At 43.0% G+C, this 13640-nt stretch overlaps 1 protein-coding gene across 1 annotated transcript; it reads left to right on the forward strand.

The window, feature by feature from the left end:
• Nucleotides 1-204: 204 nt before the first annotated feature.
• PDIA4 (protein disulfide isomerase family A member 4) lies at nucleotides 205-13118 on the forward strand. Its single transcript, XM_021546260.3, has 10 exons — nucleotides 205-366; nucleotides 5603-5771; nucleotides 7533-7738; nucleotides 8407-8545; nucleotides 9055-9260; nucleotides 9914-10072; nucleotides 10986-11137; nucleotides 11519-11675; nucleotides 11771-12004; nucleotides 12437-13118. The coding sequence occupies exons 1-10, from the start codon at nucleotides 261-263 to the stop codon at nucleotides 12850-12852; spliced, it is 1944 nt and encodes a 647-aa protein (XP_021401935.3). The 5' UTR covers nucleotides 205-260; the 3' UTR covers nucleotides 12853-13118.
• Nucleotides 13119-13640: the final 522 nt, after the last annotated feature.

The following is a 13640-nucleotide window of genomic DNA, read 5'->3' on the forward strand; positions in this document are numbered from 1 at the left end:
GGCCGATGGCGCCCGTGCGCCGCCGCGGCGCTGCGGCCGCCGCCGCCGGGGGTCCCCCGGGGGCGCCGCGAAACCCGCGCGCGCCGCGAAACCCGCGCACCCCGCGCCGGCGGCCCTCGTGACGATTGTTGATTGGCGACCGCGCCAAGCACGTGTTGAGGCGGCGGCCAATCAGCGGTCGCGGCGTGCCGCGAGGGGCGGGGCGAGCGGCGGGAGCGCAGCGCCGGGAGCGGACGGGCCGGGCCGGGAGCGGCGGCGGGATGAGGATGCGCGGGCTGTGGGTGCTGCTGCTGCTGCTGGGGCTGGCTCAGATCGCCCTCCTGGCGCGGGGAGCGGCGGCGCAGGAGGAGGAGGATGACGACGGAGGTGAGCGCGGGCAGGGCCACGCCGGCAGCGCCTGCTGGGTCCCCCGCGGGAGGCGGCGGCGCGGCCCCGGCGCTGGGCGCTGCGGGGAGCGAGTCCGGGCTGGCGGGACGCCGCTGGAGCCGGATGCTCCTCGCAGGCCTCTGTGCAGGGCTCTGATCCCGTCCCCTGAAGGCGCCGAGGTCTGTGCGAGCCGCTGATCCCGGCGCTGCTCGTCTGTCCTGCGCCATGGGGCGGCTCTGCCTCGCCTCTCCCAGGCAGGGAGTTAACAGCGAGCTAACAATTAGCCATGTTGGCAATCCCCGGCTTCTGAATCTCCAGCGGATTTGCGATTTCTTTATTCCGAGTCCTATCGGACAGATTGCGATTTCATTATTAGGAGAGGCACTCTTCCTCTGGTACTGTGGTGATAAAACGAGGAGTAATGGATGCAGATTGAAAGAGGAGAAATTTTCTTCCTCGATATAAGGAAGAAATACTTTACTCTGAGGGTGTGAAGCACTGGCACAGGTTGCCCAGAGAGGTTGTGGATACCCCAATCCCGGCAGTTCAAGACCACCAAGCAGTGGTCTAGTGGGAGGTGTCCCTTCCCGTGTCCGGGGAGTTGGGACTATGAGATCTTTAAGGCCCCGTCCAATCCTTAGCATTCTGTGGTTCTGTGATTGAGCACTCTTTTCCTTATCCTTTGTTCAGGGACTGTGCATTCTTCGTGTTTCAAACCGATTTGTTTTTCCCCTCACAGAAGGAAGGTCCATTGTTACCATCTTCTTGCTGCTCTTCCTACAGTCTTTGGATTTCACTGACATGTGTCTCTTCCTTTCCAAAATTAGCCAAAACAAAGCTGCTCAGGCTTATTGAGTATAGTGGCTGTATGTAGGAGGCAGACATTTGAAAGTGTTTCTGTTTTTTGGTTTTAAGTTTTTTTCATGTGGATTTTGGTAAATTACTCATCTTTCATACTTCCTACATGAACACTGCCATATTTTAAGTATTAGAGGGCTTTTAGTGAGACTGGATTATGGATGACCTTCTGAACTCATATCCTGCAAATTCTTGCTTGCCTAACAGACACTAAAACTTGCAGAAATGCATTTAGATCAGTTACCCTATTTGTGTAATTGACTGTATGATCTGTAGGATAAGGGTGAAGAGATTTGTTTTAAATGATATGGCATCTTCAGTAAGGAGATGGAGACATGGAATCTTCCTGTGGAGTTCTTTTTTTTGGTTTTTTTTTTTTTTTTTTTTTCCTGTTGTGAACTGGAATACAATTTTTCTGCGTTTTTCTCTGCTTTTAGCTGGAACATAGTTATGGTTTCTTTGTAACATGTGACAAAGCCTAGTACTGATTTCCCCTGCTGCCTTCAAAGGGTGAAATAACACCTGTGATATTACAGTGTTACCTGTGGCTGGCAGCAGTAGCTCAGCTTCTTCTGGGCCTGGCTCTCATCAGTGTTTCCCATGCTTGCTGTTTTTCTCATTTATAGGAGTTCTCGGGATCAAAGGTACCCAGTGATGGAAGTATCTCCTACTGTGTGGAGCTGAACACTAATCCACTGCCCCACTTGAATCGTTTTCCAGGTTCTATTGTGTATCTTGAATTTGTATATAGATCATGAACTAGGCTTTAAAAAGCCTTTGCCTTAAAAGTGCACATAGTTGGGGATTTCAATTTTTGCCCTTGGAATGCAGACTTGTGTGAAATGGATTAAATTTACTTTGGAACAAGGAAGTTATCTTACGCACATTAATTGTTGGGGAGATGAAAAGTTCTGAGCAAACCCACCTTGTTGCACTGCATAATTTGGGAAATGAGGTTTGAGCAGGGCAGGTAGGTGAATATGTTGGAAGAGAGGTTAGCCTGGATCTTGACCACTACACTCCTAGCATCCGGATGATGGGAAAGGAGGGATCGTGCAGAGGATCCACCACAGAAAAGACTGAAGGGGGCTGATGATATTGAAAATCTTTCGAATGTCCTAGCAACACATGATGAGTCCTGAGTTCTGGGTTTGTGAAAACTGAGCTCATCCAATTAGGGAACAGTGTGCTCCTCAAAAAGAAACTTTCAGGGAGAATTCCAGAGTCATTGGTGTCTGGATGCAGCTTTTTTTTTTTGTACAGGATCTGCTTTGTTTAAGAAAATGTTACTAGGCCGTACTTCTGATAAATGCTGACTGTTCAGTGAAGTTACTGTAAGAATTAATGTCAGAGTAGCTGTCATCCTAAAGAAGGCCTGCCAGCCATCATTGTCTACTTCAAGTCTTTAAAAAAGTACCTTCTTGATCATTTTATTGACTTGTGTAGTAATGTGTTGAAATTTGTGTTGTTTTTTTTTTTTATATAGGGGGTTATCCATAATTTACCAGAGGACAGGTTTTAGCCACAGCTGTCACAGCTGTTGGTTTGTCCACTGTCTTTGCAAGTCACTTTAAGAAACAAAGATACGTCAGTTTGAGGGCAGCTGTTTTATTTTCATGATGTTACTTATGTAAGTATTTATTAGCCACTTCTGCCACTTTAGGTGTCACAGACTCTTTCTGTTCTCTTTAAATTGTAAATCTTTAATGCAAAGCAAAGTTTCTTGCTCTTAATAGGAAAAAAAAAAGTTTTTGCTTCCCTCGTGTTTGGGTCCCTGAAACAAGTCTTTCAGTCCCAACAGTGAAGGGGTGGCAGAGGTAGTAGCTATGATAGCCTTAGGTGTTGGTGAAGCTGGAAGCTACAGAAAGTAAGTCTGCACGCTTAAGGACCGATATCTGCGTGCTTAACTTTCTTTTTAGTGCACGCCCTCTTTAAGCCGTCTGGGAAAAGGTGGAGTCCTGCTGCTGCAGTGCTGCTGTCCTGCCTCCATCTCCTGGGAGCAGGAAGTGGGTGTGTGTAATGTCCATGACAATGTGTCACTGTCAGGGAAGTTTTACCTTCGCAGGCTGTACTGCCACTTGCAGGGAAATATACAAAAGTATTTCTGTGAGGGATGATGGATCTAATGGTTACATTTTCCACCAGTGCTGGATGTTTTTGCAGGTGATACCTTGTTCTTTCTGAAAAACAGGTGCCACTGTAGCTGTTGTGGTCTCAGTCTCTCTTGGGGGATGGTAGTGAGCAGAGTGAGTGGGAACAAGGATCACACTTGGTGGATAGTTTGAGGTGCAGGAGCAGAACTGGCCGGCTGCTTTTGCTTGCATTCCTTTGTCTCACGAAAAATCATATCTGAAGCAATTTGCCAAGAATGCAATGGCAGGGAATTCAGGCACAGGCCAGCCAGGAGCAGCCTGGTGTGAAACATAGCCCTCAGAACTGCTGGGCACCCATGTAAGGCACAAGATTTGCCTGCTGAAGCCCCCTGAAATCTGTTTCAGCGGGGCAATCCTGCAGATCTGTGAGGCATGGATTCACTCAGGGGTGAGCAAGTGCTCCAACACAGGAGGCATTGTCTGCTTGCAAATAGTGCTTTTAGCTGCCTCAAAATCAGGTGAAACACTAGTGCTTGATAAAGAAACTTAATCCAGCTGACTACTGTTGTGTGATAAATGATCTCCTGTGATCTCTCCCCTCATCAGAAGCTTCAGTATTTTCATGCTACATAATTTTGACCTCTAATTAAAATCAACATATTTTCTTCAAGATCCTATGTTGTTTCCTGAGAGCATATAAGTTTGTTTCTGTATACTTTCTTCAAAAATAAAAATAGCTATTGTAATTTAATGCCATTATTTTATGTATGGTGAGGTTGATCCTAATATCTGCTGTTGGTATGAGAAAAACAGGTTTTGTTTTGTTAGCTTTTTCATATCTGGATAGCACATATTTATCTTTCTTAACTTTCAACTTCCTGATGAAATCAGAATATTTTCAGAATACTGCTGCAGTAATTCCTCTCAGCTTAGTCAAAAGCCAGTGAAAGTTAAATAGAAAATAATTTTAAACAAGAAACCTTAATCCCTTTTTTCTTCAAGATTTTTTTTTTATCCTACTCCTGGGACTCCCACTGGTCGAAAGGGACTTAACTTCATTGTTTTACAGTTTTCATTTGGGATGAGATATTTTCATTACTTGTTCTGTAACTGAAATTCTTGTAAAGTCCTTCAGGAAGGTCTTGTTTCCTTGAAAGATAAGAGTTTTGTTATTTTAAATAGTTTAAAGGAACATGTGAAAGGTCAGATTTTGAAAAAACTATCTCAAATTCCAAGCCAACAAAGAATGAACTAGTAGAAATGTGCTGGCTTCAGCTTTCACATGCTAATTTTGCTTTGGTAATTTAACAAATCTTTCTCCTTTAAAAGCCTGTTCTGGACCAGTGGTTTTGATCTTAAAGGCCTCCCCAAAAGTTCTTTGAAAGAAGAAGCTTTCACTCCATTATATATTTTTTTAGGAATACTACCTGGCTCCTGCAGTCAGTTAGTTGATTTTACCCTCACTGCATCCTGGTGCTGATCCAGAACAGAGTGACTGATGCTCCTGTGAGTGGAAACACTCCTCAATGAATAGCAGACCCTGAAACATCACTGTAACTGAAAGCAAGAGTGGCAGAGGTGGATGGAGCAGTCAGGAAAGAAGCACAATTTTGAAGTGCTGCCTCCAAACTACCTTGATAGTAATAAAATTGTAACATTTGGGTTTATAGCAAGTGTGTCTGTTTATTAGACCTTCAGACAGGCAGTACATAGCTATTGTTGTGTTACAGGTCTCCTGAGTAGGGGTACAAGGGAAGCACTGGGAACAGATAACACCTGCTTTTTTGGTGTAAGACACTAACTTTTCCAACTTCAAGTTGGCTACACTTAAAGAACAGCTGCTCTGTTGCATGATGAAGGGGTTCTGTTTGAAGTTCAGGTATCATCTGTGTGCCCTTCTTGCCTAGCAAAACATGTCTCACTGCCCACATTTCAACAAGATGTCCATCAAACCTTGGTGGCAGCTGTTGCATAGATTTGTGTGCATTTATTCTTTTTGTGTCCATTTTGTTAGTTCTCCCTGAAATGTGAAATACTTGTTTATACTTTACTGAAATATCAATATTGTTAGCTGGTGTGACGTGGACAAAATTGAAATAGTCAAACATCTGAGTCCAGGCTCTTTGCAAACTGAGATAGCTGTCACTGTATGTGGAGCAGAAACTAATTCATGTGGGTACTTTTCTTAACCACGGGAAATAACCTAATCCATCTTTAATCTAGTACTGTCACTTTAATGTTAAACTTGACTCAATATAATCTGTGGTATATTCTTACCTTTCCAGAATCTGTTGCAAAAGAAGTTGATGATGATGATGATGAAGAAGAGGATGATGAAGATGACGATGATTCTGTAGTTAAAGAAGAAAATGGTGTATTAGTCTTGAATGATGCAAACTTTGACACCTTCACTGCAGACAAGGATACTGTGCTGCTGGAGTTCTACGCACCATGGTGGGTTCACAGCAGCGCCTCCATGGGTGCAGCGTCAGAGGGCTTCTCTGCCAGGACAAGCTCCTAAAAAGTGAGCTTGGGTTGCCATTTTAAAGATGACAAAGGACTAAGTTGCCTGCAGGAGATGCCCTGGACTCTGCTGTAGTCCAGAAAAAAAGCTGTTTTTGGTGGTGGGGGAGAACCCTTTTTCCCACCCCTGTATCATGCAATAACCAACAGTCTGCTCCTGTTCCACAGATGTGGGTAATACTGAGGGATCCCATGCCTAGGGGAGCACAAGCCTGATTCTATCTCTGTATTATGCATGTCAGGGAACAGAAATGGTCCCAGGGAGGCCCAGAAAAGTCATGCAGCGTGGTTTTGCAGCCTGCTATCATGCTGTGCCAGTGCTGGACCACTGAGAATGTGTGTACTTGCTCATCTAGATGGAGTAATGAAGGCTTCCCTTGCAGGGAAATTGCCAGAAGGTTTTCCTTTCCAAATTCACGTTTCTGTCCTTGCCAGAAGGGTGTGATGTGGTTAGGGACACAGCTTGTTTGTATTATCAATTTAAGATGCCTCATACATCTACCTAATGATGGCAGTTCTGCTGGCATCCCAGGGTATACAGCACCACTGGTGTGCTCCAGGGAGCTACAATGGACTTACTTGCATATAACCAAGACAAAGGATTTAGGCCAGGATGTATCATCTCTTGCATTCTTATGTTCAGAAACATTAGGGATGGTTACTGGGGGAAAAAAGAGTAGAAGATATTTTCAGTAGAGTTGCTGAGTTAGTATTGCAGCCAGAATCTCTTTTCCTTTGTGGCTCAGTGATACAAAAATGACTTACTCATTGGTCCTTCTCCAGCCTTTGAACAGAGGGGAGAATATGATCTTGCTTGAGGTGGAGTTGTATTTTAACTTGTGCCATTCTTGTCACAGAGAATCCCATCCCTGCTTGGCTGTAGGCACTAATTCTGCAGCTGTAGTTTGCCTACATTAAAGCTAAACATGAAGTTCAATTTATCTGAGCAGAAGGATGTGTGTCATCATAGACTAAACACCTCTCCTATTTTTCTACTCCCCCTCCTGCCAGCTGAGATGCTAAGGAGCACAGGCTATCTGCCACACACATCTTTCGCTTTTCCTATATTTTCCTGGTTTCTTCTTTAGCTTGTCAGGCTATATTTAGCATTTATTATGCTGTTATCCTTGGTCATGCCTGCTTTTGCAGCAGGAGCCTCTGTTCTCCCCAGTGAGTTCTGGTGTGGCCAGAGAAGGAGCAGATGCTGTGTTACCATGGTGGGTGGGAGATTGCATTAGGCCAACTTAACTGCTGTTTCATTTTTCTTTACTTCAATTTAGGGTGCTAGGGACGGAATATGAACCTTGGTTAGGGAGAAGCTGTAGTTGAATTGAGACCATATTTGTCAGGGGTGGGGCAGGGGGGGAGGAAGGAAGGAGGGAACATAATACAAGGTTTACAACTTTGTTGTAAAAACAGTTGTTGAATTTTTTTACAGTGGTTTTATAAAGCATATGACAATACATTCCACATTGAATGAAAATTAAGAAAAAGAAAGGTTTTGATGTGAACATACAGTACATTAGCTACAGTTGCTCTCTATGTCTCCATGATCTGAACATGTAGCAAGACAAACATTTCTGTGCTGATGATGTGAACATCTGCCAGAGGCATCTTGGAAATACAGAGCAGCAGAGCACCTTTGCATGTCTGTCATTCAATTACATACCTACTTGTGTCTTCCTCTGACAGGTGCGGGCACTGCAAGCAGTTTGCTCCTGAGTATGAAAAGATAGCCAAAACTCTGAAGGAAAATGACCCTCCTATTCCTGTAGCCAAAATAGATGCTACTGCAGCCACTTCACTATCGAGTCGTTTTGATGTCAGTGGCTACCCAACCATCAAAATCCTGAAAAAAGGCCAAGCTGTTGACTATGATGGGTCTCGAACAGAAGATGGTAAGCACCAGTCCTTTGCAGTTCCCTGTAAGAAAACAAAGTAGCATATGATCTTGTTTCTTACTATGTGGCTGTTTTGAAGGACTCTGATCTCAAGTTATTTATCTTAAAACAAGTAATACTATGAATGCTGAAATCTTCCCCGTTTTCTTAACAGGCTGCATGCTAGAGGACAGTTTTGCAGGTGGTGGGTTCTGTTACTAACAGAAGGTTTCTAGAAATATGACTTGACTGGAAGAGGAGATACTCTGATGTTTGCTTAAGGATCAGCCAATAAACATTTGATCTATATATTGACTGTATAGAAATGCACTTGTATTTTGCTTAATTAATATGCCCAGCTCTAATCAGAAGGGGAAAAACTACCTTTTCTGTCTGTTTTGAGATGGAATTTTCATCTCTTTTGAGATGGAATTCAGTGCTGCAAAATACGCATCTGTGCTCTGCATAAGACACTCTATGGGGTGAAGAAAAGACTTTCTTGGTAATGTCAACAAGGCAATAGGGGATAAAGAAGCTTGATTAAGAAAGTGTTCTCATTTCAGTTTGATGTGTAAGCATTGGTCCAATACTGTGCCTGCCACTCTGTTTTCAAATTCTTGTATTTGACATGCTACTGGTATGATAAAATGCCTGTTTGTTAATTGGGTTATGGAACTGTATTTCAGCTATTGTGGCCAAAGTCAGGGAGGTTTCTGATCCCAACTGGACCCCTCCACCTGAAGCTACTCTGGTATTGACCCAGGATAATTTTGATGAAGTTGTGAACGATGCTGACATAATCCTGGTGGAGTTTTATGCTCCATGGTAAGTAAGAAGGCAGTTACCTGTATTTGTCTAGCACAGATGGTCTGAACATACTTGGTGAACCTGTCTTCTGTTGTTATGCTTCGTTACACACCTTTGCCTCATACAAAGCTCTGGTATACCTCATTTCTAATCTGTACCTGGGATCATGTTGCAAATCACTAGCAGACTAGACTGGATCTATGTCTCAGCAAGGGGTGTCCAAATCTTCACTGGAGGTTCACAATATTTATTAATTTGGGAGCACACTGAGGTACTGAAAACCAAAGGGAATTGGTCCTTAGCTTAAAAATGGCCTCTAAAAATGAAGCTACCTATAGTAGTGTGAGGCCAGGCACAGAGGCCAGCTTCAGGTTGCAGAGACACATCTTTCTAGGCTGAAGTGTGCGCTGTAGATTCAGTGATCCCATTTCTGCATTCTGGAAGTCTTAACTCTTCTGCTCCAGGGGTAGAAGGTACCTGGCAGGCTTAATGGCTTGTAAGAAGTGGCCTCTGCTCTCCCTCCCTAGGTGTGGACACTGCAAGAGGCTTGCTCCAGAATACGAGAAGGCTGCCCAGGAGCTCAGCAAGCGCACGCCTCCCATCCCCCTGGCTAAAGTCGACGCCACGGCTGAAACGGAGCTTGCAAAGAAGTTTGATGTTACTGGCTACCCAACTCTCAAAATCTTCCGCAAGGGCAAACCTTATGACTACAGTGGTCCGCGGGAAAAATATGGTATTAGGCTTTTTCTTATTTTCTGAGGGCTTGGCCACAAATATTCTGACTTATCTGTAGGACTTGCAGACTTGTTAATGTCCTAGCAGCAGTAGCTGGGGAAAACTGAAAAATTCTGTTCTCATACCTACACAGGATATTTAGATTTGTCTCTAGTCTTCATAACATCTTTTGGTGGTAGTATCAGCTCCTTTCAATATCAAGTAAGTTAAATACACATGGTGAAGCAGTGACAGTATGGGTAAATGGGCAGGTTTTAATTATACTGGAATGCACCTTGAGGGCTGGCAAAAATACTCAATATTAAGTTTTAATTAGACTTAAGACTATTCAAGTAGCACTTTGGCTCATAACAGGATCAGGAGACAGTGAAGGATATGGAATTTCAGAAAGGAGCATTGCTTGCAAGGTCAACTGATATTCATGGATTGATCGCCTCTTCTGAAACCAACCTGAAAGGAAATAATCAGAAATGCAGCTTTAAAAACTTGGACTGAAATCTTGCTGATTTGGTCTTCAGGTTATTGTGGGAGGGCTGCACAGGAGGAAAGGTGTTCATGGGAAATGACATTAAATGTTTTAGATGGAATGCCCAAATCTTTTGGTTCACTAAATGTTCTAAGCAACTTTTTGGGGGCGGGTTTCTCTCACAGGTATTGTCGACTACATGATTGAACAGGCTGGTCCTCCATCCAAACAGATTCAGGCTACCAAGCAGGTACAAGAATTTCTGAAGGATGGGGATGATGTCATCATCATTGGTGTCTTTAGTGGAGAGAATGACAAAACCTATCAGCTCTATCAGGAAGCAGGTAAAGAATGTTTTAGAATATTAATGGAATATATGTTTTGTTGGGATTCTGCCTAGGACTTTGGACATAGGGAGATAATTTCTGATCCTAGTACAGTAGGGAGGATTGGAGAGGAGAAGAAGTAGTAGGAGGAAGGGTGATGATCTGCTTGTACTCAAAAAATAAGTTCACACCAGATTCTGAGGCTGTAACTAAAGTGTCAGCCAGTCACAGAATATATCTCTGCTTGGTAATTGTGTCCCTAAAAACATTTGGACTAGAGAGGAAGGAAAATTCTTTCCTGAGGAGCAAACCACAATTTCTTGGCTTAAAGCCTGGATATGTTTGCTGTCTGTTACTCTTGTTTCATGTCTGGCAGCCCAGAGTCAATGGTCACCAAACTCATTTGGGACGAGAGGCCTGGAGAAAGGATCATCATCCACTTCTGGGTCAATTTAGTTAGACCATTCCTGCCAACCTGTCTATGTCTGATTCTGAGGCTGCTGTCATAGTTGGATTAGGCTAATTGGTTTGCTTCAGCTTGGCAAGATACAGAACTGTTTCTCAGGCTGCCCCAAAGCAAATAGTTAGGCTAGCTGACTTATTTGGGAGGAAGCCAAGAGGTAAGAGATTGACAAAAGAATAACTGTTTTGCTGTATATGTTTTAGAAGCTGTTTAAGGTGTTTGAGTGTGTAGAATAACTTGCCAAGTGGATGGGCTGTTGAACAGCATTCAAATAGTGCTGCTGGAATTGTATGTATATTCACATGCTTCTCACCCCTGGATGAGAGCTGTTGTCTATGACTGGATTGTTCTGTGTCACTTGGAGAACAGGAAGAGTGTTTCCTTGCAGCTACAGTCTCAAGATCTCAGTTACAGGCTGTCAGTTCACTTTCTAATGACTTTTCCTTCACCCTAACCTTAATTTTTCAGCTAATGGTTTGAGAGAAGATTATAAGTTCCATCACACCTTCAGCAACGAGATTGCAAAACTATTGAAAGTTTCTCCAGGAAAACTCGTTGTCATGCAGCCAGAAAAATTTCAGTCGAAGCACGAGCCCAAGATGCATGTTCTGAATCTTAAAGTGAGTAGATGGTCCAGACCTAAAGTGTTTGTGTGTGGGATTGAAGGTTCTCTTTCTCTGTAATTATGATCAGTTGGCATCTTCCTGTTGGAAGTGCTCCCACTAGATATTTGAGTCAACCTGTTTGTCCACTGAAACTGTACTTCTTTTTCAAGAGGACTTTATGAAATTAGTCCAGGTGTTGTGTTTTCAAATAATAATTTGTCCATACAATATTTGGTGCTCAAAGGTTTGAAGAAAATGTGGTGACAGCTTTGTTTTTATAACATGTCCTTCCCACTTTCGCATTCATGCGTGTCCCAGTATTGTTTTTTTAGTAGTGTGTAGCCGAAATGCTGCTTAAATCTGTTTGCTTGAACTTTTTTTACTATTTCTTTACAGGACTCTACAGATGGATCTGAGATTAAAGAGCACGTGCTAAAACATGCTTTGCCTCTAGTTGGTCATCGCAAGCCTTCCAACGATGGCAAGAGATACTCCAAGCGTCCTTTAGTGGTTGTCTACTACTCCGTGGACTTCAGTTTTGACTACCGTGTTGGTAGGTTTGCTACAATTACCCTTCCTTCATTTTGAGAGGAAGCAGGCACTAAATAACTAGAAATTACCAATTCTGTCCTATTCTGTTCTTTTCAGCTACTCAGTACTGGAGAAGCAAAGTCCTGGAAGTGGCTAAAGACTTCCCTGAATACGTGTTTGCTGTTTCTGATGAGGAAGATTATTCTTCCGAAATAAAAGATTTGGGTCTGCTTGAGAGTGGAGAGGATGTCAACGCTGCCATTCTGGATGAAGGTGGCAAGAAGTATGCCATGGAGCCAGAAGAGTTTGACTCTGATGTGCTCAGGCAGTTTGTGGTGGCATTCAAAAAAGGTACACTTTCTAACATAGGGTTCTCTAAGCTGTTTTGTTTACGCTTCCAAGAGTTGTTTCCCGAGGCAATGGCTCCAGTAAACTGAGCCTGTTTTACAAGCCTAAAATGTTCCTGTGGCTTTAAAGTATGAGCTGGTCGTTCATATTTGGGACTACTATATTAAATCATGGGTTATTACTTTGTGGATGGACAGCCATAAAAAGAGAAGGGTTCTAGGGAATTGCAAAAACCCCCTGTTGCCCATATTTCACGAGGTTATTGGGCCACAAGGTCACCAGTTAACTAGCCTGTGTTTCATGCTGAGGCAAGTTCATTTGCTAGTGCAGTGATTTTCCCTGGCAGGAGGATGTACTTCTGCCCTTTCTCAGAGGAGATTGTAAGGGGTGCTCTTACCATATTCTAATGGTGTTGTGTGTTTTGCTTCCTTCTAGGAAAACTGAAGCCAATTGTGAAGTCCCAGCCAGTGCCAAAAAATAACAAAGGGCCTGTAAAAGTGGTAGTGGGTAAAACTTTTGATACCATAGTGATGGATCCAAAGAATGATGTCCTCATAGAGTTCTATGCCCCATGGTGTGGACACTGCAAGAAACTAGAGCCAGAGTATAATGAGCTAGGCAAAAAATACAAGAATGAGAAAAATCTGATTATAGCCAAGATGGATGCTACTGCCAACGATGTGACGAATGACCACTACAAAGTAGAGGGATTCCCCACCATCTACTTTGCTCCAAAGGACAAGAAGAACAACCCGATTAAATTTGAAGGCGGGGACAGAGATTTAGAGCATTTGAGCAAATTTATAGAGGAGCATGCAACAAAACTCTCCAGAACAAAAGAAGAGCTTTAGATAAATGAGATGAGGGTGGAGAAGAAAAGTTGTTTGTACAATGTAGTTAAAATCAAGTTACTGACAAAACTTGGTGAGAGAAGAATTAAGCAGTTTTGAGCAAAGAGATTCTTGAGCAGTAAAGCAATTTCAGTATCTTTTTTTTTTTTTATATGGCAGATGAGTTTTTTTTCTGGACACTGAACTTAATACTCTAATATGAATGTCTTATGTTAGTTACAGTTTTGATCTTTGGAGAAAAATACATCCTTTATTTTTTGTGACTATCTCGAGCTTTGTTCTTTGACTCCAATGCTGCTGTTTTGATGTTAAAAGATACTACCAAAAAGAGAGAAGCTGATCCCTCAGACAAGCAGATTTCTCTTATTTGTTGTTATGGTTACTGGGGGGAGCAGTCTTTTCAGCTAGTCTTTTCTGTTATGTTTCTTTGTACCTATTTGTGTGACTCTATCACTGTATTCATAGCTGAGGATAAGAATGGAGGTTTTCTAAAGTGCAGATGAATTATTTGGTCCTACTGAGATGAGAAACAGGGACTTGCTAATTAAATATGCTCTAGACCTGTTTTAGCTTTGTGCCTCTGTAGAGAGGGTGATGCTAAAACAGCAAGTTTTTCTAATGTACCTCTCTTTACTAGTCCTTATTGACCCATTTACATCTTAGTCTTCCTGAATATGTTTTGGAGTAAGTGGAGTATGGCAGAAAAAGAGCCATCTAGTGGGTGGAGATGCTGGGATTCTAGTGTCAGATCTATGTGTTACTGTCTCCTTTCCTTTAGCAGAGAGGAA

The sequence above is a fragment of the Lonchura striata genome, chromosome 2 (genome assembly GCF_050655825.1).
Source record: "Lonchura striata isolate lonStrDom1 chromosome 2, ASM5065582v1, whole genome shotgun sequence".
Taxonomy (NCBI): domain Eukaryota; kingdom Metazoa; phylum Chordata; class Aves; order Passeriformes; family Estrildidae; genus Lonchura; species Lonchura striata.